Here is a 24,764-nt window from a genome sequence, read left to right as displayed (position 1 = left end):
TAGCTTTCCACAGGGAGGGATCTTTGCACATGGACCTGGGAACCTGGCTCAGTGGCAGAGCCTCTGCTTGGCAGGCAGAAGGTCCCAGGTTCAATCCCCGGCATATCCAGTTAGAAGGAGCAGGCAGGAGGGGATGGGAAAGACCTTGACCCCAGACCCTGGCTCAGTGGCCGAGCCTCTGCTTGGCAGGCAGGAGGTCCCAGGTTCAATCCCCGGCATCTCCAGTTAAAGGACCAGGCAGGAGGGGATGGGAAAGACCTTGACCCCAGACCCTGGCTCAGTGGCCGAGCCTCTGCTTGGCAGGCAGGAGGTCCCAGGTTCAATCCCCGGCATCTCCAGTTGAAAGGACCAGGCAGGAAGGGATGGGAAAGACCTTGGCCTGAGACCCTGGCTCAGGGGCAGAGCCTCTGCTTGGCAGGCAGAAGGCCCCAGGTTCAATCCCCAGCATCTCCAGTTAGAAGGACCAGGCAGGAGGGGATGGGAAAGACCTTGGCCTGAGACCCTGGCTCAGTGGCAGAGCTTCTGCTTGGCCTGTAGAAGGTCCCAGGTTCAATCCCCAGTGGCATCTCCAGTTAAAAGGACCAGGCAGGAGGGGATGGGAAAGACCTTGACCAGAGGAAGAAGACGTTGACGGACGGATCCAGCAGAAGGCAGCTTCCTGTGTTGGCTCCGGGGCAGAGCTCTGAATCCCTGCAGCATCTCCAGCTAGGAGGACCACCCGCTCGTTGACGGAGGAGACCTTGGAGAGCAGCTGCCGTCCGAGGAGCCAGGACTGCGCTTCAAGGGCGGGCGCGTCAAAGGGGGATGCCAACATCCAGGGGGTGGCTGGAGCCCTCCCGCTCGTCCAGCCTGCTGCCGGGCCAGGGGTCGCTTGGACCCAGTGCGACGAGGGGTCTGGGCCGGGGGCTTCTTCGCAGTCCTGCTCGGGCTCGCTCCTTGCGGCGCTGCCGGGCCCAGAGCGGCGCCGAGGCGGGACTCCAGCCCAGCCCAGCCCCCCAGCCCAGCCCAGCCCAGCCTTGGCGATCCCGCCCCGCGTAGGGCGTGCCGTCGCCGCCGCCGCCGCGCTTGTGACCGGCCCCCGGGAAGTGGCGGTCAGTCCGCCGGCGGTGCCTTCGCTCCCGGAGCCCGGTAAGGCGCGCCCCGCACAGCCCTCCGCCCCGGCCCTGCGCGCCCGCTTGGAGAAGCCCCCGGCTGGGCAGGCTCCCTACGGCGCGCCCGGAGGCCGCCTGCCGCTTCTCCGTGCCCAGCCCCGGGCTTCGCTCAGGGGAGGAGGAGGAGGGGGGCATTCTGTGTATGCCCAGAGGCACGACGCCGGCAGGAGTGCCCGGGGGCATCTTCCCCTCTCGTGTCCATGGGGGGGGGGGGAGAGGGGGCGGGTGGGCTGACGCTGCTGACTTTTTCCTTGCAGGGAAACCCTAACCCTGCGCCCCCCCCCCACTCGCCATGCTCCGCCTCCTGCTCCTGGCCGCGGCCCTGGCCTCCCGCCCTGCCCGGGGGAGCATCTCCTGCTACGACGACGCCGGGCAGCCCGTGGACTGGTGCGTGGCAACCCCCCTCCCTCTGGGCCCCCCACCCCCCCACCCCACCCCTGGCAGGGGGCTCCTTGGAGGGCCTGAAGAAGAGCTGGTGGGAGGCACAGTCTGCCCTCCCGGTGGGCACTTCTGGGCAGGGGGAGACGGGAAGGCCCACCCCGTGGCATTTGGGGGAGCCACACTGCCAGGTGTAGGTGCAGAGGTTTGTGGTCCAAAGCAGGTGGGGGGGGCATGCCAACTGTTGCAGGAGGACAAGGGGCGGCTGGGCGGGGGTGTCCCCTCACACCCCTCTGGGGCAGGGCCGATGTGCCCTCCCTGTGGGGGGCTTTCAGAGATGTGTGGGCGAGGGCATCCACCCCTCTTTCCCTGATCCCCCTGCGACCTCATTGGGGGAGGGGAGCAGGACAGAGCTTGATCCGGCAGCACCTGGAAGAGGAGTCAGGTTTTATTCCAGGTGTAAACGTCAACACACTTCAGCAGACCTCTGGATTTGGAAAAGGGCCCGTGCTCAGAAGCGGCTCTCCTGAGGAAATCTCAGCCACTGCACTTGCTGCCTTGTGCTGGAACAAGGGGTGCTTACATTTCTCTGGGGGGGCAATAGGGGAGCCCCACGGGCCAGGCGTCCATTGGGCCCGATGCTGCCTGCAAGCAGGAAGGGAGGCGAGCATCTTGCTGCCGCCAGAGGCGGGGACTGGATCAGGCCTCTGCCCCCCACACCCTCTTTGGAAAGGCAAGCCAGGCGGCCTGTGTGCAGGAAAGGCCTGTGGGAAGGAGGTCGTGGTGGGGATTTGCATTTTTCTGCCCTTTTCCGATAACGGGAAGGGGGGCTTTTGGCACAGGGCCCTCCCCTGATTTGCCTCGTGGTGGTCAGCTGCCGGCTGGAATGGAGGCTTAGCTGCCTTTGCCTTCTCTGCTTCACCTGGGAGGGGGACGGTGGGGTGCCCCCTCCTGCCCTCGTGAAGAGGATTTGCTCTCCCCTTGCATTTGGGGCCTGGCAGTGCCTGGATAGGGTGCCAGGGAGACGGGGTGCTTGTGTGTGTGTCTGTTGGGCCCTGCTGCCAGGGGGTGAGGCCCAGGGTTGGCTGGGCAGAAGCCCTACCTGATCTCCCTCCCCTGGAGGAAGCTGGGGACCCAGGGCTATGGTCTTCCAAGAGGCCGGGCTCTCTTGCCTGCTCAGGCAGCCTCTCTGCAACAGGTTTATTGTCTACAAACTGCCCAAATCCCACCACCGCTCCCCGGCAGAAGGGATGCGCTACATGTACCAAGATCAGCACACCCAGGGCTGGGTGGAAGGCAGGCATCTCATGAACAGCTCGGAGGGGGCCGTGGGCCGGACTCTGCAGCAGCTCTACGGGGAAGCCATGCGGAGGCGGGTGAGTCTTTGGGAAGGATCCGTGAGGCAAAGAGAGAACCGCTTTGCAAGCACCCAGGGGTGGGGGCCGAACCAGGCCTCCCCTGTAGAGGGGATCAGGACCCTTGCTCATCCTGCGAGGTCCTCTTGGGGTCAGAAGCCTTGCTCTTGTGCAGGGGCGTTTTAATGGGAAAGGGAGGCACCAGGGGGAGGAACACAACATCGATCCCGGGGGGCTGTCCTGTTGGTCTGGAGCAGCAGGACAAAGTTGGAGTCCAGCCAGGCACCTTGAAGACCCACAAACTTGTATTCTGGGTAGAAGCTTCTGTGTGCAGGTCACTCTTCTTCAGAGACTGCGGAAAGAATGGCTGAGGAAATTCTGAAGAAGTGTGCTTGCATACAAAAGCTTAGACCCTGAATGAAACTTGGTTGTTCTTAAGAGTGCCTGACTGGACTCAAATTTTATAAAAACCTCAGAAGAGCCCTGCTGGGTCAGACCAGGGAGGGTCCCTCCAGTCCAGCCTCCCTTCTCTCACAGGGGCCAGCAAGTTCCTCTGCAGGGCCAGCCACAGGACAGAGAGGCCGAGGCCTTCCCCTGAGAAGACCCTCAGAAGAGCCCTGCTGGGTCAGGCCAGGGAGGGTCCCCTCCAGTCCAGCCTCGCATCTCCCCCAGGGGCCAGCCAGTTCCTCTGCAGGGCCAGCCACAGGGCAGAGAGGCCTTCACCTGAGAAGACCCTCAGGAGAGCCCTGCTGGGTCAGGCCAGGGAGGGTCCCTCCAGTCCAGCCTCCCGTCTCACCCAGGGGCCAGCCAGTTCCTCTGCAGGGCTAGCCACAGGGCAGAGAGGCCGAGGCCTTTCCCTGAGAAGACCCTCAGAAGAGCCCTGCTGGGTCAGGCCAGGGAGGGTCCCTCCAGTCCAGCCTCCCGTCTCACCCAGGGGCCAGCCAGTTCCTCTGCAGGGCCAGCCACAGGGCAGAGAGGCCGAGGCCTTCCCCTGAGAAGACCCTCAGAAGAGCCCTGCTGGGTCAGACCAGGGAGGATCCCTCCAGTCCAGCCTCCCATCTCACCCAGGGGCCAGCCAGTTCCTCCTCAGGGCCGGCCACAGGGCAGAGAGGCCGAGGCCTTCCCCTGAGAAGACCCTCAGAAGAGCCCTGCTGGGTCAGGCCAGGGAGGGTCCCTCCAGTCCAGCCTCCTGTCTCCCCCAGGGGCCAGCCAGGTCCTCTGCAGGGCCAGCCACAGGGCAGGGAGGTCGAGGCCTTCCCCTGAGAAGAGCCTCAGAAGAGCCCTGCTGGGTCAGACCAGGGAGGATCCCTCCAGTCCAGCCTCCCGTCTCACCCAGGGGCCAGCCAGTTCCTCTGCAGGGCCAGCCACAGGGCAGAGAGGCCGAGGCCTTCCCCTGGGAAGACCCTCAGAAGAGCCCTGCTGGGTCAGACCAGGGAGGATCCCTCCAGTCCAGCCTCCCATCTCACCCAGGGGCCAGCCAGTTCCTCCTCAGGGCCGGCCACAGGACAGAGAGGCCGAGGCCTTCCCCTGAGAAGACCCTCAGAAGAGCCCTGCTGGGTCAGGCCAGGGAGGGCCCCTCCAGTCCAGCCTCCCGTCTCACCCAGGGGCCAGCCAGTTCCTCTGCAGGGCCAGCCACAGGGCAGGGAGGCCGAGGCCTTCCCCTGAGAAGACCCTCAGAAGAGCCCTGCTGGGTCAGGCCAGGGAGGGTCCCTCCAGTCCAGCCTCCCGTCTCACCCAGGGGCCAGCCAGTCCCTCTGCAGGGCCAGCCACAGGGCAGAGAGGCCGAGGCCTTCCCCTGAGAAGACCCTCAGGAGAGCCCTGCTGGGTCAGGCCAGGGAGGGTCCCTCCAGTCCAGCCTCCCGTCTCACCCAGGGGCCAGCCAGTTCCTCTGCAGGGCTAGCCACAGGGCAGAGAGGCCGAGGCCTTTCCCTGAGAAGATCCTCAGAAGAGCCCTGCTGGGTCAGGCCAGGGAGGGTCCCTCCAGTCCAGCCTCCCGTCTCACCCAGGGGCCAGCTAGTCCCTCTGCAGGGCCAGCCTCAGGGCAGAGAGGCCGAGGCCTTCCCCTGAGAAGACCCTCAGAAGAGCCCTGCTGGGTCAGGCCAGGGAGGGTCCCTCCAGTCCAGCCTCCCGTCTCACCCAGGGGCCAGCCAGTCCCTCTGCAGGGCCAGCCACAGGGCAGAGAGGCCGAGGCCTTCCCCTGAGAAGACCCTCAGAAGAGCCCTGCTGGATCAGACCAGGGAGGGTCCCTCCTGTCCAGCCTCCCATCTCACCCAGGGGCCAGCCAGTTCCTCTGCAGGGCCAGCCACAGGGCAGAGAGGCCGAGGCCTTCCCCTGAGAAGACCCTCAGAAGAGCCCTGCTGGGTCAGACCAGGGAGGATCCCTCCAGTCCAGCCTCCCATCTCACCCAGGGGCCAGCCAGTTCCTCCTCAGGGCCGGCCACAGGGCAGAGAGGCCGAGGCCTTCCCCTGAGAAGACCCTCAGAAGAGCCCTGCTGGGTCAGGCCAGGGAGGGTCCCTCCAGTCCAGCCTCCTGTCTCCCCCAGGGGCCAGCCAGGTCCTCTGCAGGGCCAGCCACAGGGCAGGGAGGCCGAGGCCTTCCCCTGAGAAGAGCCTCAGAAGAGCCCTGCTGGGTCAGACCAGGGAGGATCCCTCCAGTCCAGCCTCCCGTCTCACCCAGGGGCCAGCCAGTTCCTCTGCAGGGCCAGCCACAGGGCAGAGAGGCCGAGGCCTTCCCCTGGGAAGACCCTCAGAAGAGCCCTGCTGGGTCAGACCAGGGAAGATCCCTCCAGTCCAGCCTCCCATCTCACCCAGGGGCCAGCCAGTTCCTCCTCAGGGCCGGCCACAGGACAGAGAGGCCGAGGCCTTCCCCTGAGAAGACCCTCAGAAGAGCCCTGCTGGGTCAGGCCAGGGAGGGCCCCTCCAGTCCAGCCTCCCGTCTCACCCAGGGGCCAGCCAGTTCCTCTGCAGGGCCAGCCACAGGGCAGGGAGGCCGAGGCCTTCCCCTGAGAAGACCCTCAGAAGAGCCCTGCTGGGTCAGGCCAGGGAGGGTCCCTCCAGTCCAGCCTCCCGTCTCACCCAGGGGCCAGCAAGTTCCTCTGCAGGGCCAGCCACAGGGCAGGGAGGCCGAGGCCTTCCCCTGAGAAGACCCTCAGAAGAGCCCTGCTGGGTCAGGCCAGGGAGGGTCCCTCCAGTCCAGCCTCCCGTCTCACCCAGGGGCCAGCCAGTTCCTCTGCAGGGCCAGCCACAGGGCAGAGAGGCCGAGGCCTTCCCCTGAGAAGACCCTCAGAAGAGCCCTGCTGGGTCAGGCCAGGGAGGGTCCCTCCAGTCCAGCCTCCCGTCTCACCCAGGGGCCAGCCAGTTCCTCTGCAGGGCCAGCCACAGGGTAGGGAGGCCGAGGCCTTCCCCTGAGAAGACCCTCAGAAGAGCCCTGCTGGGTCAGGCCAGGGAGGGTCCCTCCAGTCCAGCCTCCCGTCTCACCCAGGGGCCAGCCAGTTCCTCTGCAGGGCCAGCCACAGGGCAGGGAGGCCGAGGCCTTCCCCTGAGAAGACCCTCAGAAGAGCCCTGCTGGGTCAGGCCAGGGAGGGTCCCTCCAGTCCAGTCTCCCGTCTCACCCAGGGGCCAGCCAGTTCCTCTGCAGGGCGAGCCACAGGGCAGAGAGGCCGGGGCCTTCCCCTGAGAAGACCCTCAGAAGAGCCCTGCTGGGTCAGGCCAGGGAGGGTCCCTCCAGTCCAGCCTCCCGTCACACCCAGGGGCCAGCCAGTTCCTCTGCAGGGCCAGCCACAGGGCAGGGAGGCCGAGGCCTTCCCCTGAGAAGACCCTCAGAAGAGCCCTGCTGGGTCAGGCCAGGGAGGGTCCCTCCAGTCCAGTCTCCCGTCTCACCCAGGGGCCAGCCAGTTCCTCTGCAGGGCGAGCCACAGGGCAGAGAGGCCGAGGCCTTCCCCCAACATCTGTGGTTGGTTCAGAGATGCATCTATTTGGGCCGTGACAGTGTTCTTCCACACTTCTGTGTACTCAGAATTGGGGATGACAACGGCTGGCCAAAATAATTTGTGCCTCTTGAGACATTTCCCTGCAGTCCAAGAAATTATGTCAGCGCGTCGCTCAGTAAAAGTGGCCCAAAATCCTAAATCTCATCTGCCTGCCTGGGGAGGGGGGTTGTATCTGATTCCCTCAAAATGCTTTGGGCAGACTCTGTGAGGGAGATCCCCCCCCCCCAGTGTCTGGGAGAAGAAATATGGGACAAATCCTGGAAGCGAAAGAGCAGCAGGGCCTGCAAGTCCCACGCGGGGTGGCCTCGACCGGTCCTCTCATGGCCCCTCTGTCCTGTTGCCTGCCAGGAGGAGGAGGTGGCCTATGTCCTGTACAATGACGAGCCGCCAGGAAATTCTTCTTCCAGCAAAGGCCACACCAAAGGTAAGGCTCCCGCCCAGAGGGCCCTCGGTGGAGGGCGGCCGCTCTGAAGGTGAGAGGCTTTTTCGGGGACCCCTGCTGTGCCACGTGGGGAGTGTCTGTCAGTGTGGAGAGCAGCTGCCTGGACCGCCGGCCCCTCTCTGCTTGTGCGCCCAGAATGGGCAGGGGGAGGGGTCCCTGCCTGCCAGAGGGGGAGCGGTTGGCCGGCCCCCCCCTCCCCTCCCCAGGAGGACAGGCGGAACTGGGGGCCACAGGGAAGGGCACAAATTGGACCAAGTGGACCTTTGGGTGTTCCTAGAAGCTTCGTGCCAGCGATCTTGTGCCATAGCCAAGAGCCGGATGGGTGGGTCAGGGGGCCTGCCTGGGTGATGCCACTTCCTCTGCCTGGTCTCTTCTGTGCCTTATCCCCAGCAGCAATATGGGGAGAAGGAGCCTGGCCCATCCTGTGGGGTGTTGGGGTTGCAGTAACAGAAGGACCAGACGCAGGGCAAGCGTTCCTTCCCCTTGTGCTGGAGGAGGAGACCAGGGCCCTTCCCAAAGCAGGGGGCCCTGAAGGTCGCGTTCCATTCATAAAGAGCGTCACACTGATGATACGAAGCCAGGAGGTCCCTCCGGCCGCTGCCCTCTATACACAACAGGGAAGAAGGGTCCACCTGCCCACCCGTCCCTGGTTCCGAGATGTTTATTTGCTTCACTGTTTTCTCCTGGGAATTAAACCCAGGCCAATGGGTGGCCGTACCCAAGCCGAGCCTCCCACTCCTCTTTGGCCCTGGCATCTGTTCAGCACCTTCACTGTGCCGCTCCTCCTCTGCCTGGTGGGCAGCCTCCTTCTGTGCACCTGCTTGGGTCGCTGCCTGCCCTGTGACCCCCTCTGCCCTGCCCACCTCAGGCGCCATCGTGCTGGATGCGGCTCAGGGATTCTGGCTCCTCCACAGCACCCCGCACTTTCCGGACCTCCAGACGAACTGCAGCTGGCCTCGAAGCGCCCTGCCCAATGGGCAGAGCTTCCTGTGTGTGACCTTCCCCTACAGCCAGTTCAAAGAGATCGGTAGGTGGGCGGAACAATCCTGGGGGGGAGGAGGAGGAGGAGGAGGGGGCTGGAGGGCAGCCTTGGTGCCGACTTCCTCCCGGGGAGGCAGAGGGATGCGGTGAATGAGAGAGAGCGGAGCAGCCAGGGCCCTGCCCCAAACAGCCTGCCAGCCTTTCCCCTGCTTTAGGATGCTCTGGGCTGATCCTGCGTTGAGCAGGGGGTTGGACTAGATGGCCTCTATGGCCCCTTCCAACTCTATGATTCTAGGATTCTAATGGGCCACGAGGGAAGGGGCAAACGGGAGCCTGAGTTCCAAGGATGCCTCTGGGCCCTGGCTGCTCTTTCCGCACGTGCCCAGGGCAGGGGACAGCCCTTCTCAGCCGACCGGGCCCTTCGGTCACCCCCAGGAGGACCCCCTCTGAGCAGAGCTGCTGCGGCCTGCCTGCCTGCCTTGGAGGGCCACTTGCCTTCCTGGACGGAGGCTTTGTTGAGAGCCACGGCCCCCAATAGCCCGGGGCTTCCTGGTTATTTCGCCTTCTGCTCTCCAGGGAGACAACTCCTCTTCACCGACCCTCTTGTGTACGACTCTCGGGTGGCCGGGACCTTTGCCCAGGACCTGCCCGCCCTGCTGAATGTTTCCAGGGGGGGCCACGTCCAGCAGGAGCCCTGGAACTCCAGCGTGGCCCTGACGTCCGTGGAGGGCAAGGAATTCATCAGCTTTGCCAAGTTCGGCCTCTTTGGGGATGGTAAGCAAGACGGGGAGGCCGGGGGGGGGGGGGGTTGGGGTCCCCCCTCCCATGTCTTACCAGCTCTTTGCCTTTGGGCTTCTTGAGAGCCCTGACCCCCCCCCCTTCCTCCCCCCCCCCTCCCCCAGATCTGTACTCAGGCTGGCTGGCCCAGGCTCTCGAGAGCGATCTCTACGTCGAGTTCTGGCAGAGATCCCGAGGGATCTTGCCCTCCAACTGTTCGGGGCCCTTCCACACCTACAACGTGGAGCTGGTGGGCTTCCCTGAGCCGGGTCCCAAGTTCCCCACCATGGTGGACCACTCCAAGTGGTGCGTGGCGAACCGGAGCGATTCTGGCTGGGCCTGCATCGGAGACCTGAACCGTAACCATGCCGAGGAGTGGCGGGGGGGAGGCACCCTCTGCGTCCGGGACCCAGCCGTCTGGAAAACCTTCCGCGCCTTGGTGAAGGATCACAAGCATTGCGAAGGGCCGTGGGGGGCTCTGCTGGGAGGGTAGCGGCCCGCAGGCACTGGCCCCCTTGGCGGTCCCCTCCCAACCCCCAGGCACTGACAACATGAAAACAGGGTGCTGATTGCGTCCCCCACCCCCCACAAAGGTAGCCTCCCCTTCCCTTTTTGCAGGGGACTGCAGTAAGTTAATGCATGCCCGGTGTGCTCAGGATCCTCGTGGGGGTCGGCTGTGGCCCTTCCTCAACTGTGCCTTTCTAGGAGCCACCACTGGTCTGAGTCCGGCCACTGGTCTGCCGGGGTGCTGTCGCCTTCTCTGGTGGGTGGTGGGCTTCCCCGGGCCCCCTTAACTGGAAACAGAACCTGGGACCTCCTCCCTGCCCAGCAGGCGCACTACCTCCTGTCTCTGTTGCTGGAAATCAATTGTGCTTGGAGAAAGAGTAAACATTTGGACTCGTCTTTGCTGAGAGAGAGTCGTGACCGTGTCCTTCGTCCTGCGCCACGGGCAGGTAGAGTTCGTGGCCCATCAAGCTCTCTGGCCTGGGCAGGTGCAGAGAGGGACGGAGCTCTCAGGAGGGAGCAGGTGGGAGACGAGGAAACTGTGGGGAGAGGCTAAACTAAAAATAAGCACAGACAGCAGCAGGAGCCTAGGAAGCCGTCTCCTCTGCGTATCATCCACCCCACATGGGCCAACCTGGGACCGGAGGGGAAAGACTCCGGCCCCAACCCAGCCCTGGGAAAGAGCAGGGAGGGGGGAGCAGAGACAAGGCATTTTGGGGGGAAGGCTATGGAAGAATAAAGGGGGGGCCCACAGGGGCTCAGAAGACCATCGGGAGCTGGAGGTGGGGGAGCCATTGTGGGCAGGGAGTTATTTCCCTGCTGTTCCTGCTTCCCGTGCTGTATTCTGTGGGTGCAGAGCAGCACAGATGGGGACATAACCCCCCCCCCCATTTTGGGGAGGGGCAAAGGCTTGGAGGGGAAGGCAACAGCTCCCCCTGCCCCCCATTGTGCCGTGGGAGTCCTGCCTCAGGGCCTGCTGTGTGGCTTCAGGGGACCCAAGTTGGGCAACGCTGATCCCACTTATTTTAAAAAGCAACTGTCCATCTTGGCCCTAAACAAGTGACATAACTTGAGGCTGATGAATCCGGAACCCCAAGCCCTGTGGGGGCCCATCCAAGATCTGTCGCCTGCTCTGCGGCCAGAGGATTTGGGCTTGAGGGGGAACCATGCTGAGCCCCGGATTGGTCTGCCCAAACTCAGAGGTCATATTACTGCTGTGGGCGAAAAGCCAGCAATTCCAATTGTGAGCCTTTTTGTGTTCGCACACAGCGCAGGGAGCCAGCACAGGGTTTTTTTGTGTGTGTGTATACACACACACACACACTTAATATACTTAATAAAAGCCCATCAGCACGGGTCGAGGTAGGCTTGGTCTCCAGGGCCCCCTCCACATTTCTGGGTGTGCTGCCAGCTTGACATGGTTAGGAGATCCACTGTGAAGAGGGAGAAGATTCTGCACCCCAACAATATCCACCACGTCCCACCACTGCGGTCCTCCTGGCCCTTTCTCCCCCTGCTGGCTGGCGAGGAGGGTCCGACTGGATCAGACCAGTGAAGGGCCACCTAGTCCTGCCTCCTGTCTCACCCAGGGGCCAGCCTCAGGGCAGAGAGGCCGAGGCCTTCCCTCAAGGGCTCCTGGCTCTGGGATGCAAGAGGATTGATGCCTCTGAATACGGAGGGTCCCGAGACCATTGATGGACTTCTCCCCTTTAGAAGCGTTTTTTTTCTGTGGCCATCACCACATCCTCTGGCAGCAATTTCTGTCTTTCAAACCGGTGGGTAAAGTAGTAGCTGGGAGCCACGTGCAGGTTGGCCGTGCTGTGATGTTCATGAGCGCTGCAACCAGCAAGCATGGCCAGACCTCTGGAAGTAGCAAAGGGGTGCTCGGGCTGGAGGAGAGCCTAGGGCAGAGGTCCCCAACAAGGTGCCAGGGGGCGCCACAGTGCTGGACTCGATGCCGGGTGCCCACCAAGGGGCTTTGGAAAGAGGGAAGGGCCAGGTGGGATTTGGGCAGCAGCTGCCACCCCAGCACAAGGATCTCCACTGGGGGCCTGAAAGTGAACTGGGGCCTGAAAATGAGTTTTGTGGCCACCTGCGCCCATGATGCCGTGTCAGAGTTCGAAAGATGCCCACAGGCTCGAAACGGTTGGGGACCCCTGGCCGAGAAGATCATCTCCTCCTGCCAACGCAGGGTTAGCTGACCTGGGCAAGACCAGCTGGGAGGTGTGCAGCCTGGCCGCCGGCCCTCTTTCCATCCAAGGAAGGGCCAGCCGGGCAGGAGAGCAGAGGAGAGGAAAGAAAGAGCCTCCAGAGAGAGTGGTTGGTCTTCAGGTTTTCTTTTCTTGCTTTTTCTTTTTTTTTTTTTGCTTAATTTATTACTGTTTGAAATCCAGTGACACGGACACAGCCCTCACCCGGCGGGGCAGATGGCCGTTCTGCCTGTTCCCTAAAGGACAGCACGAGGCGGGGACTGCTACACGCATGCACCCACAGGTTAAAACTACAGTGATTCAATACTGCAACTGAAACTAGGACTGCCATAAAAAGAAAAAAATATATATATATCAAGTGTTCCCCAATTCATAATCCTTTTTTTAAACAGTTAATGCTGTTACAAATTGCTACCGGAGTGAAGACCAGGCAGGACACCAACGGCCTCCGTCTTCGCGGCAGTATAAATATGGAAGAGTCAGTTTCACCCCCGTCTGACACCACGTTCTGGCTTCCCGTTGCAGCTAAAAGGAGCGCCGACCCGGCGGTTGGGTCCGCACGCTGGGAATGTCGCTTAATCGTCTTCCGTGCCGCTTCCTGAGCGATCCTGAGAAACAGAAAGAGATCCGCTTGTTTAGCTGCGTTTCTTCAGTTAGGGCAGTTTAGAAACCTCACTCTTTCCCCAAAGACTCACATGCCAACTCAGGCCCAGCCAAGGGAGGTTTGACTCTTGAGTCTGGCCTCTCAGGTGTGAATCTACCTTTCCCCAGAGGTGCTCAGGGCAGCAGGCAGGATCCCCCCCCCCCCCGATTTATCCTCACAACCTTCCTGCGAGGGAGCCTGAGCTGAGAAAGGGGGACTGGCCTACCGTCTCCTCGGCTGCAGGGACCGGAAAACGGATGCTGAGGGTCCCACCCCGTGACCCCTCTGCCGTGTCTGCTTACAAGTGTCCCCTCCCCGCCCCCCCATGTCTTGGCCGGGTCAAAAGGCAGTGGCCGCCGCAGTCACCTCCTCCTGCTCCTCTTCAGTGTCGTCGTCGCTCACAACTGGCTTGGCCCGGCATCCACGGCTCGTGCGCCGCCGGCCCTTCATGCGGTCTTGTGCTTTCTCCTTCCTGCCCAGTTTAATCTTCACTTTCACGGAACGAGCTGGAATGGAAAGGGGAACCCTGAGCCCTGGGCTGGGGCCAGCCTCCCTCTTCTCCCCAAAGAGGCCTGGCAGAGCAGGACTGGCGCTTGCCCTCCTGCCCTCGTGGCGCTCGGGCTTGCTCTGCTGCAGGGGGAGCTGCTGGTTTAATCCGCACAGCTAAGCCAATGGCTGACCAGGATTTCTACTACAACACTCAGTGGGCACCGGGGAAGATGTTTGTGGCCCCAGGGAGCCCATGGGCACCATGCTGGGGCCCCCTCCCCCTCTTTGTGATCACTGCCTTTTTGGCGAAATCACAATGCAGCATCTACTGGCCCAGCACTGAGGAACCCAGAGAAAGGTCTGCCTCAAGGCCCTTCCCTTGGTTTTCCTGAGGGGGAAACTTTCCTCCTCCAGATCAAGGCTGCAGAAGGAGAAGTGGGCTGAGCATCCCCCGTCTGCCCTAGAGCAACTCCTGTTCCAGGCAGGGCCCAGTGAGGGCTCCGCTCCTTCGGGGTCAGCCCCCATTTTGCGGAAACAGACAGACACACACATGGAGTCCCCCCGAAAAGCTCAGGAGAGGATGCAGGCAGGAGACGACTCACACTCCGACTCGGATCCTTCTTCTTCTCCTTCCTCCTCCTCTTCACTCTCCTCCCCTTCGCTGTCTTCCTCTTTTTCGATCTTCTGCCTCACGCTGGTGAAGACAGATTGCAACACGATGGAGTCCTCGTAAATCTGCAGAGAACCACAAACGGAAACAGGCCCGTCACGCCCTGGACGTTTCCCCTCGGCTCTGCCCTTTCTGCTTCGCTGCCTCTGACTCAAGCGGCATCCGTTTATTTCACCTCATTCCTACCCTGCCTTTGTCCCCGACTAGGACCCCAAACGGCTTATGCGCAACAACAGCCCTGTGGTGTAGCTCAGACTGAGGAGACAGAGTGGGAAGGCACCCCGAGAGTTGTCAAGTGTAGCACACAAGGCCCAGTGCAGATAATTTGCAGTTTTCTCCCAGGGCCTCTGTGGTATGAACAGAGGACTGTGTGCCTGGCCCAAGGTCCCCTGGCCAGCCTCCGTGGCACAGAAGGGATCTCAACCTGGGCCTCCAGCTCCTGCTCCGAAGCCGACCCTTTATCCGCTATCCCCCACCGTCCCCATCACTGGTAGTTTAGAGAAGGCGCTTTGGAACAGCCAAAACTCGCGGCAATATTGCAGACGTTACACCAACAGGCCGGCGGTTAGGCACAAATGACAAGCACAACAGATGGTTTCAAAGGGCCCTTCAGTGTCAGACTGCCGGGCAAGCCACGAACTCCTGGCTACATAAACGTCTAGCAATTTCCCCACCTGGGCAGCTCACAGTGGTGAACTTCCCAGCAACCAGGCAATTCTTGGACATCTTGCGGAACCAAGAGCCCTCTGCTGCAAAGAGTTCTGTGCAAGCCCAGTGACCACTCCAGCAACTCCACCCTTGGCACAGTGAAGAGGGCACAGCTGAACATTGGGGAAGCTCAGTTTCCAGCAGAAGAGCCAGGCCCCTGGGGACTCAGAGCAGGGGGGACGGAGGCGCCTGGAGGAGGGAAGGCAGCTGGGGGGGGGCGGGGGGGGCGTCTTACCAGAGAGCCCTCCAGGTTGAACGTTTGGGCGTTCTGACACAAGAGCATGACGTCCTTCTCGAGATCGTTCAGGCTACGGTACTTGTGGTTCCGGATACGCTCCTGAAAAAAATAGTTGTGTGCGTGTGTGAGGGGAGGAGAATCAAAGTCTGTTTTGTGCGGTAACTGCACAACAGTATTGACAGATGCCCATCTGACCCCCGCTGCCCACACCCCTGATGCTGCCCCATCCTAACTGCAAAAAGTGACTCCTTCAGCCAGCCCAGAACAAACAGAACGTCAAGAAGGGGGAACGCAGGAACAAGCCCCGTGCAGCCTATTCTGGCTTGCTTTCGCCCCAGTCAGATCGAGCCATGGGGAGGCTTCCAGGGGGCGGGGGGGGGGGGATGCATTCGATGGCAAAGGGCTTCTGGCCCACAACATTTCTACCAGGCCACCCGTCCACGTGCTCCAGTGCTCTGTGGCTTGTGGAAAGTGTGGAGGACAGCAGCAGATGCACACCAACACACCAACTGCCTGCCTGTCTGTTTAGGGGCAATTCCGACGACTGAGCGGCCCAAGAGAATATAAACACCAGACTGTAGCCAACAGCAGCAGCCCCAAGGAGGCAAGTGCCAAGCGTGAAAAACATGTCAACATTAAGAACGCTTAAAGGAAGGCATAGATCTATGTCCAGGAAGACACCCAACAGCAGCAACCGAGGAGGAGGCCGATAATAATTCCTGAGGGACGTGAAACAGGACAAAGAAAGCTGGAGGAAGTCCACATTAGAGGAAGACAGATAAATCTCTCCAGAAAGGAAGTGCCACGACTGAGAAGGCTCTTTCTCGTAGGGCTGCCTACCCAGCCGCAGGCGGCCAGAGTGAACGTGGGAGCGGGTGGCCCTTCAGGTCTGCTGGCTCCAGCCCACAGGGCTTCAGAGGCCTATACCAGGCCCTTGGATGGGGCCCAGGAGCAAACTGGTGCAAGCCTGGAGGGAGACAGTGTCTGTGTTGCACTCCTGTCTCTGCACACTGTCCCAGGCTTGGCCCGCTGCTTTATGTCTCGTTCAAAAGTCGGCCTGAAACCCCGTCTTAGCCGCTGCCTGGCATACTGTGACACCAGCAGGCTTACATTGAATTATGGGAAGTCCAAAGTGTTCGTTTTTGTAAAATCATGGAAACCTTATAGTTGGAACCTTCCAGGGAATGTTTGTGAACAAGACACACACTTCAAACATCTGGGAGTACATTCTCATTTCAACGTGAGCTGGACTGCACATGGAACCATCTCAGAAATGCTGCAAAGAATGGCCCCTTGGCCGTTGCCTGAGTTTTCTGTACGAAGGGCAACCAGTTTGTACCGGCATCGCTTTTAATGCTAAGCCACGCTCTCCGCTTCTCCATGGCGTCCCGTTAGGGGTAAGTGCTTGTAGCCAAGCAGCTGAGGACAGTCAATCCTGTTTCTTGCCTAGAATCTTGGGCATCCCCAGCTGAGTTCCTGATGCTGCAAACTGTTTAGAAACAAATCAAAGAGTGCTACGGCCTCGGGCGTGGCTCCCAACCATTAAGTTTTGGCTCCGTTTAATTCCTAATTCTGAATCTTCCAGCTTTACTTTCCTAATGCTCTCAGAACAAGAGTCCTCCAACTGGTTAAATTATGTTGAGCAAAAAATCAAAACTCTTGGATTGTTCGGCCTGAGCTCCAGCAACATCATCAGAATATATCAAATTATAAAATGCAAAGTCCTAGCTACTGAGCTTCACGCTCCAAACGAAGCCGTTGGGAAAACCTGTCCTCCACCCTTCTTAGGAATTACACCATTCCCCGATAAGTTTGCTCCCTATTTTATCATTTGGCCAACTCACAGCAACACAGGCCCATGCTTGCTAGGTTTAATATTTAATATTAACATTAGGTTTAATATTTTGCCTCCAGCTGCGATGGCTGGGAGATTCCAGAAGATTCCAGAGACATGCAGACTCTGCCCATGGGAAACAAGACCCTATAGAAACTACATGGCATGGCAAACTATATGATGCCATATTTACTGTCCTTAATGTACTCCCAACCAAATGGAATAGTTTTTCTGATGGCCATAAGATACCATTTTTTCTTTCTAGAACAAGCAGAAGAAGAGTTGGTTCTCTACCCAAGGGAGTCTCAAAGGGGCTCACAGTCGCCTTCCCTTTCCTCTCCCCACAACAGACACCCTGTGAGGGAGGGGAGGCTGAGAGAGCCCTGAGATTACTCAAGAAGAAGAGTTGGTTCTTAGATGCCGCTTTTTCCTACCCAAAGGAGGCTCAAAGGGGCTTCCAGTCGCCTTCCCTTTCCTCTCCCCACAACAGACACCCTGTGAGGGAGGGGAGGCTGAGAGAGCCCTGAGATTACTCAAGAAGAAGAATTGGTTCTTATATGCCGCTTTTCTCTACCCGAAGGAGTCTCAAAGCGGCTTCCAGTCGCCTTCCCTTTCCTCTCCCCACAACAGACACCCTGTGAGGGAGGGAAGGCTGAGAGAGCCCTGAGATTACTGAAGAAGAATTGGTTATTTGCTGCTTTTCTTTCCCTGAAGGGGTCTCAAAGGGGCTTACAGTCACCTTCCCTTTCCTCTCCCCACAACAGACACCTTGTGAGGTGGGTGAGGCTGAGAGAGCCCTGATATCACTACTCAGTCATAACAGCCTTATCAGTGTTGTGGCGAGCCCAAGGTCTCCCAGCTGGCTGCTTGTGGGGGAGCGCAGAATCGAACCCGGCATGCCAGATTAGAAGCCTGCCCTCCTAACCACAACACCAAGATGTCTCTAGTCAGGATCCTGATATAATTGACAGGGGAGGCTAAAGTTTTGCAAATGGCTATTAGGCTCCGGGAACTCAAGATACTCTGTACCCTGGTCTTACTATGCATTTTGTCATCATGATATATGCCAATATATAATGCGCTTCACGGTCTGGGGCCCACATATTTGAGGGACCGTCTTCTGCCCTATGACCCTGGCAGGGCCTTACGTTGGTGAACTTGCTGACCGTTCCTGGCCCCAGGGATGCTCATCTGGCCTCATCCGGGGCCAGGGCCTTCTCTGTCCTGGCCCCCACCTGGTGGAATGGGCTCTTGGAGGAGCTGCGGATCCTTGGAGATCTTTCCTCTTTCTGTAGGGCCTGCAAAATAGAGCTCTCCCACCAGGTTTATGGTCGGGGCCAGTGCTAGGGCAGGTGCTGCCCTCACAAGGGCCTTCCTGCTTTAAGGAGGGCCATGGGTTGTTGGGTTTTTTTGCCATCTGTCGAAATTTTACATTTTGTAGTAATTGGGTTTTAATGGGGTTTTATAGGATTTTATTGTATGGATTTTCCTTGGTGTGACCTGCTGCAACCCGATTTTTGAGAGCAGAGGGCTATAAATCCAATTATATATTTAAAAGGTGCTTGTTGTTGCTTTTGCTTCCAGACAGCCTTCGAGGGCAGTCCCACAAAGAGCACATTGCCTTGCTCTCATTTCAGATGTTGCCAGGGCTTGGTCCATAAAGGCAGGGAGAGCCAATGCTGGTGAAAGACTCCCCTGGCCCCTGCTGGCAGACTAGGCATTCAGAAACACCCCCACACTGAACCTTTTCTTTCAGAGGGGAGAAAGCCCTGCAGGACACTGGAGAGTAACATAATTCAATGTGCCACTTCACATTTCTTGTGACAGGGTAATTTGTCATCAGGAAAGGAACTGGCTGGCCCTGGCCTGACCCAGCAGGGCTCTTCTGAGGGTCTTCTCAGGGGAAGGCCTCGGCCTCTCTGCCCTGTGGCTGGCCCTGCAGAGGAACTGGCTGGCCCCTGGGTGAGACGGGAGGCTGGACTGGAGGGACCCTCCCTTGCCTGACTCAGCAGGGCTCTTCTGAGGGTCTTCTCAGGGGAAGGCCTCGGCCTCTCTGCCCTGTGGCTGGCCCTGCAGAGGAACTGGCTGGCCCCTGGGTGAGAAGGGAGGCTGGACTGGAGGGACCCTCCCTGGCCTGACCCAGCAGGGCTCTTCTGAGGGTCTTCTCAGGGGAAGGCCTCGGCCTCTCTGCCCTGTGGCTGGCCCTGCAGAGGAACTGGCTGGCCCCTGGGTGAGACGGGAGGCTGGACTGGAGGGACCCTCCCTGGCCTGACCCAGCAGGGCTGTTCTGAGGGTCTTCTCAGGGGAAGGGGAAGGCCTCGGCCTCTCTGCCCTGTGGCTGGCCCTGCAGAGGAACTGGCTGGCCCCTGGGTGAGACGGGAGGCTGGACTGGAGGGACCCTCCCTGGCCTGACCCAGCAGGGCTGTTCTGAGGGTCTTCTCAGGGGAAGGCCTCGGCCTCTCTGCCCTGTGGCTGGCCCTGCAGAGGAACTGGCTGGCCCCTGGGTGAGACGGGAGGCTGGACTGGAGGGACCCTCCCTGGCCTGACCCAGCAGGGCTGTTCTGAGGGTCTTCTCAGGGGAAGGCCTCGGCCTCTCTGCCCTGTGGCTGGACCTGCAGAGGAACTGGCTGGCCCCTGGGTGAGACGGGAGGCTGGACTGGAGGGACCCTCCCTGGCCTGACCCAGCAGGGCTCTTCTGAGGGTCTTCTCAGGGGAAGGCCTCGGCCTCTCTGCCCTGTGGCTGGCCCTGCAGAGGAACTGGCTGGCCCCTGGGGGAGACGGGAGGCTGGACTGGAGGGACCCTCCCTGGCCTGACCCAGCAGGGCTGTTCTGAGGGTCTTCTCAGGGGAAGGCCTCGGCCTCTCTGCCCTGTGGCTGGCCCTGCAGAGGAACTGGCTGGCCCCTGGGTGAGACGGGAGGCTGGACTGGAGGGACCCTCCCTGGCCTGACCCAGCAGGGCTCTTCTGAGGGTCTTCTCAGGGGAAGGCCTCGGCCTCTCTGCCCTGTGGCTGGCCCTGCAGAGGAACTGGCTGGCCCCTGGGTGAGACGGGAGGCTGGACTGGAGGGACCCTCCCTGGTCTGACCCAGCATGGCTCTTCTGAGGGTCTTCTCAGGGGAAGGCCTCGGCCTCTCTGCCCTGTGGCTGGCCCTGCAGAGGAACTGGCTGGCCCCTGGGGGAGACGGGAGGCTGGACTGGAGGGACCCTCCCTGGCCTGACCCAGCAGGGCTCTTCTGAGGGTCTTCTCAGGGGAAGGCCTCGGCCTCTCTGCCCTGTGGCTGGCCCTGCAGAGGAACTGGCTGGCCCCTGGGTGAGACGGGAGGCTGGACTGGAGGGACCCTCCCTGGCCTGACCCAGCAGGGCTCTTCTGAGGGTCTTCTCAGGGGAAGGCCTCGGCCTCTCTGCCCTGTGGCTGGCCCTGCAGAGGAACTGGCTGGCCCCTGGGTGAGACGGGAGGCTGGACTGGAGGGACCTTCCCTGGCTTGACCCAGCAGGGCTCTTCTGAGGGTCTTCTCAGGGGAAGGCCTCGGCCTCTCTGCACTGTGGCTGGCCCTGCAGAGGAACTGGCTGGCCCCCGTGTGAGACAGGAGGCTGGACTGGAGGGACCCTCCCTGGCCTGACCCAGTAGGGCTCTTCTGAGGGTCTTCTCAGGGGAAGGCCTCGGCCTCCATACTGTTGTTGGACTTGGCTGGTTGGCTACTGTGAGGAGAACTGGCTGGCTACTGTGAGGAGGATCAGGGTGCTGAACCCCACATGGACCACATGTTGGCTTCTGCTCAACACCTTCATGAAGCATTGAAAGCCACCAACCTGAACTTGTGGTTCTACTCTGGGTGGAAACAGCCAGGACAGAAACTGAGGATCGCACAGCAGTGATGGCAGAATGGAGGAAGGGGAGGGAGGGGCAGAGCTGCTTGCCTAGGAGGACTTGCCAGGTGAACTGCATACTGTGACAAGATGGACTGTGGGGCCCACCTTGGGACTGGACAAGAACGGCCAGAAGTGAGCTGCCCATCGGCTGGCCAGGGCTGGATTATGGGGATGCAGCCAAGTGACAAGAAGGCAAGCTCCCCTGCGCATCCTCCACTGGCTAAATTACCTTTATTTTCTTGAAATCCACCGGCTTGCGAATGAGCTCATAGTACTCCGGAAGCTCCTTACGAGAAGGAAGTTGGATAAAGACTTCACTCAGTTGCCGTCCACTGCTGCTACAAGACAACGAAAGGAGAGACCATTAAAAAACAGAAAGCCTCTTTTCCCTGAGTACAAGAACATTCAAGCTCAAGAACACAAGATAAGTCCTGCTGGGCCAGCCCAATGCCCCCCCCTCCCCAGCCCAACACAGTGGCCAAGTCTGAGGAACAAGCTTTGCTCCTGCCCAGTTTCAACAAGGCAATGGGAACGCAAGGCAGAGAGGGCGGGAAGGCAGGCCAGGGGCTGGCTGTGCTAGGAGCAGAAGAGAGCTCAAGCCCTGCAGACACCCAGGATGGGAAGGGATAGGATGCACAGCGGTGAATATACCAAATGACTGATATTGCCCAGGTGTAATCACTGTGTTTTCATGACTGATCAGATTTTGACGGTCACACCCCATTATAAAGCACTAACTGGGAGAAGCCTCTCTGGTCCTTGTCTCCAGCAGAGCCTTCCACTGTTAGAAAGCTCCCAGCCCCCATCAAGTGGTTACTGCCGGCCTTTCAAGCCGCCCTCCAGCCTTCAGCCTGATTCAGCCTAGTGAGCTATGCCTACATTTCTGACAAACAGGCATCTGTTTCTCTTTGGTCAGAACCAACCTTGTTTTCCCAGTTCGGAAGCAGAAGAAACAGCCCTGCTGGGTCAGACCAGGGAGGGTCCATCCGGTCAAGCCTCCCGCCTCACTCAGTGGCCAACCAGTTTCTCGGGGGGGGGGCAACCCTGTAGCATACAGGCAACCCCCTGATGTTGCCTCACAGCTCTGGGTTTCAGAGCTTGACTGCCTCTGAACATGGAGGTTCTCCAAGGCTTGTAAGCCACTGACAGACCTGTCCTCCTACAACTTTTGCTCTTGCTTAGAAAAAAGAAATGATGCCCAAGAGACTGCCCTGTCTTAGCCGTGCTTGTTCCTCATTCTCCTAGTTTTATTTTTTTAAATAAAATCTTTAAAAGGATGCACCGCTTTGACCCCTCTTTATTTTTTGGTCAGGTAAATGAGCCGATCCAAGGCGTCTCCCCATTTTAGGCTGGCCAAAGGAGTGGCCAGCTCTGGTCAATGGGCAGCTTCCAACGCTTGCTGCCCTGAGCCGAGAGCTGCCCGATCTCCCCGACCCCCCGTGATGCCGCAGCAGCAGCAGCAGGAGGAGGAGGAGGAGGAGGAGGCTCCCCGGCTCCGTCACCTGTCCTTGTACTTGATCACGGCATCGACAATCTTCTTCATCTTCTTGGTGAGGTTGGGCGGGTTTGGCGAGAGCTTCTCGGCGGGAGGCCTGCCCCGCTTCTTCTGCTTCTTGCTCTCCTCGTCCTTGTCCCGGCTGCGGGTGCTGGTGGTGGGGGTGGAGGAGCCGACATCCACGTCGCGCTTCCGCTTGCGCGAGGACTTCTTCTGGCGCACCTCCTCCTCTATCTCCTCCAGGGTGCCCTCCTCGATGGCCTACAGACAGGAGAGGCACAGTCAGCCAGGTAAAATGAACCACAAGCATGAAGAGACCGCACTGCAGGGCACATACCACGAACACTCACACAAGCCCACGCCATCGGCCACTAGAAGGGGGGCTCCCGGAGGCCGTCACTCCCCAGCTTAAGGGGTTGAGGAACACGGAAGGTGGCGGCTCTTCGGGTGGGAAAGGAAAGCTGGTTCTCTTACCTACGAGCTTCCTTCTTGTGTTAAACAGGGCCGGCAGGCGGGGACTCTGCAGAGGGAGGAGCCAGGCGTGGGGACGCCCCTTCCCACCAGCTCGGTTGCAAATTCTTCCAGAGCTGCAAAGAAACCTGTGGCCGCTTAAGCACCAGTCAACTACGGATACGAATGGTTCAGGTTAGGCAAGAGGAGAGGAACAGAGGGGAGCGGACTGCAGGCCATGTATAACAGAAGCGGGAAACCTCACAAGTAAAACTGCCCAGCTCTCCTTGTCTGGAATCACACATGGCTGGAGGTTCTCACGGACTTGGCCCCCGGAGCAGCAGAGCCCGAGGCTGTAATGCTGACACCGTCCACAAACTGGAATGGGGCTCATAAAGGGAGGGCGTCCTGCCGGCATGGGCCAAAGCAATCCCCTTTTCTGTCTGCCCACGCCCACGCCATGCCACCGATGTAGGCAGCAAGGGTGGTTTGACCGCAGAACGGTTAGAGGCCCACAGAACAGAGGCTCAATCCCCCGACCCTTCCCAGCAGGTGGTCACCCAACTCCCCAGGGAACTGCAGTTGCAAGCTGAAAATGCAGGTACAACCTGTGGGGTGGAGTGCGTGCTAACTAAGTCTTGGGCAGGACTGGAAGCGAGGATTTGGATTGTCAAGTGGCAACTTCGTCGTTTTAGGGACCTCAAGTGTTTTAGCGCTCTGATTTTGCAATGGGGTGTCTTGAAGGTTCCCCCAGTTCTGTTTCTGTGTATCCTGCCCTGACCGTGAAAGCATTTCAGACATGATACAGACTGTTCGGTCCCTTCTCTCTGGGACAGGACTTGGGCAAGATGGAGAAGACGGTCCTTGACTTTTAAAAAGCTGCACGTTCACTTTGATGAGGGAAGACGCCTCTTCTGAGGGATGCAGGGCATTCCTACAGCGAGTTGGCTGCTCTGTCCCTTCTTCTGAGCACAAGGAGGGCAGCCGACAAGTCTAGCTAGTCCCCACGTCCCCCCAATGTGGACTTTATGAAAGGCTGTCGGGATCGAAGGATAGATCTGCAGGATACGTCTGTCCACCACTGGAGGGAACACATAAAACCAGTTTTTCTTTTGATGACACAGGAACGCAGGCACAGCCAATCAGAACTGGAGGTAGCCAGAGAGGCATCTGGGAGTGTCTCTTTGCCACTTGCACAGTCAGGCATCATGCTGAGGCAAGCCAACGTGCCACGTCACTCAGTAACAGCGACTTCCCAACCTCTCCGGCGAGGGTTTTCATAGGATGGCCCCTCTCTCCTGGGATCAAGGAACCAGCAGAAGGATCTAGGCATTTTTGAGGTGTATGGAGATGAGCCGCAAAGGATCTTGAAGGATCTTCTTTGAGGAAGCAGTCGTCCGTTCTGGGTTAATTCTCTGAGAGTCCCCATCTCCTTCATAGCCAGGGAAGTTCTCTCAGAAAGTCTGAAACAATTCTGGGATACTGAACTGGTGTGAGCTTCAGCAGAGGAACAAATAGGCAAAGCTCATTTCCTTACTTGCTCTTCTGAAATCTCAGCTTCTTCCTTTGCTTCGGTCCCCAAGAACAAAAAGCGCCTGACGCTTCACTTCTGAAGGGACAGTCCGGGATCGGTACCCTGAACTGGATGGCCCAGGCCAGACCCAATCCTCATCAATCTTGGAAGCTAGCAGGTCGGCTCTAGACTCACAGAATCCTGGAGCGGGAAGGGGCCATGAAGGCCATCCAGTCCCACCCCCTGCTCAGTGCAGGACCAGCCTCAAGCATCCAGGAGAAGGATCTGTCCAGCTGCTGCTTGAAGACGGCCAGTGAGGGGGAGCTCCCCACCTCCTCAGGCAGCCCCTTCCACTGCTGAACTAGACTCCTAGAATCCTAGAGTGGGAAGGGGCCATGCAGGCCATCTAGTCCCACCCCCTGCTCAGTGCAGGATCAGCCTCAAGCATCCAGGAGAAGGATCTGTCCAGCTGCTGCTTGAAGATGTCCAGTGAGGGGGAGCTCCCCACCTCCTGAGGCAGCCCCTTCCACTGCTGAACTGGACTCCTAGAATCCTAGAGTGGGAAGGGGCCATGCAGGCCATCTAGTCCCACCCCCTGCTCAGTGCAGGATCAGCCTCAAGCATCCAGGAGAAGGATCTGTCCAGCTGCTGCTTGAAGATGGCCAGTGAGGGGGAGCTCCCCACCTCCTGAGGCAGCCCCTTCCACTGCTGAACTGGACTCCTAGAATCCTAGAGTGGGAAGGGGCCATGCAGGCCATCTAGTCCCACCCCCTGCTCAGTGCAGGATCAGCCTCAAGCATCCAGGAGAAGGATCTGTCCAGCTGCTGCTTGAAGATGGCCAGTGAGGGGGAGCTCCCCACCTCCTGAGGCAGCCCCTTCCACTGCTGAACTGGACTCCTAGAATCCTAGAGTGGGAAGGGGCCATGCAGGCCATCTAGTCCCACCCCCTGCTCAGTGCAGGATCAGCCTCAAGCATCCAGGAGAAGGATCTGTCCTGCTTGAAGACAGCCAGTGAGGGGGAGCTCCCCACCTCTGTAGGCAGCTGATTCTACTTATGATCTACTCTGAGT

At 59.8% G+C, this 24,764-nt stretch overlaps 2 protein-coding genes across 15 annotated transcripts in view; one reads left to right on the top strand and one right to left on the bottom strand.

Annotated features, from left to right (window-relative positions):
- The first annotated feature begins 996 nt into the window (after positions 1 to 996).
- Positions 997 to 9,985, top strand: DNASE2 (deoxyribonuclease 2, lysosomal). Its single transcript, XM_077329893.1, has 7 exons — positions 997 to 1,128; positions 1,409 to 1,538; positions 2,728 to 2,905; positions 7,221 to 7,296; positions 8,183 to 8,341; positions 8,872 to 9,069; positions 9,198 to 9,985. Exons 2-7 carry the CDS (start codon positions 1,444 to 1,446, stop codon positions 9,563 to 9,565), a joined length of 1,074 nt encoding a protein of 357 aa, XP_077186008.1. The 5' UTR covers positions 997 to 1,128; positions 1,409 to 1,443; the 3' UTR covers positions 9,566 to 9,985.
- Positions 9,986 to 11,896: 1,911 nt separating this feature from the next.
- Positions 11,897 to 24,764, bottom strand: part of SMARCA4 (SWI/SNF related BAF chromatin remodeling complex subunit ATPase 4) — a 76,862-nt gene continuing 63,994 nt past the window's right edge. For 10 of the 14 annotated variants that reach the window (XM_077329883.1, XM_077329882.1, XM_077329877.1 and 7 more), the window contains 6 exons: positions 21,739 to 21,992; positions 20,466 to 20,574; positions 14,532 to 14,633; positions 13,521 to 13,653; positions 12,796 to 12,935; positions 11,897 to 12,394 (listed from right to left, as the gene is read on the bottom strand). In XM_077329883.1, coding sequence (XP_077185998.1) covers positions 12,362 to 12,394; positions 12,796 to 12,935; positions 13,521 to 13,653; positions 14,532 to 14,633; positions 20,466 to 20,574; positions 21,739 to 21,992 — 771 coding nt within the window. In that variant the 3' untranslated portion in view covers positions 11,897 to 12,361. The remainder of the gene's footprint in view (positions 12,395 to 12,795; positions 12,936 to 13,520; positions 13,654 to 14,531; positions 14,634 to 20,465; positions 20,575 to 21,738; positions 21,993 to 24,764) is intronic. The other 4 variants (XM_077329881.1, XM_077329887.1, XM_077329889.1 and 1 more) reach the window with 1 other exon arrangement.

Source organism: Paroedura picta, chromosome 3, assembly GCF_049243985.1.
Source record: "Paroedura picta isolate Pp20150507F chromosome 3, Ppicta_v3.0, whole genome shotgun sequence".
Classification (NCBI taxonomy): Eukaryota; Metazoa; Chordata; class Lepidosauria; order Squamata; family Gekkonidae; genus Paroedura; species Paroedura picta.
Note: the sequence above shows the minus strand (reverse complement) of the source record. Positions and strands in the feature narration are given on the sequence as shown.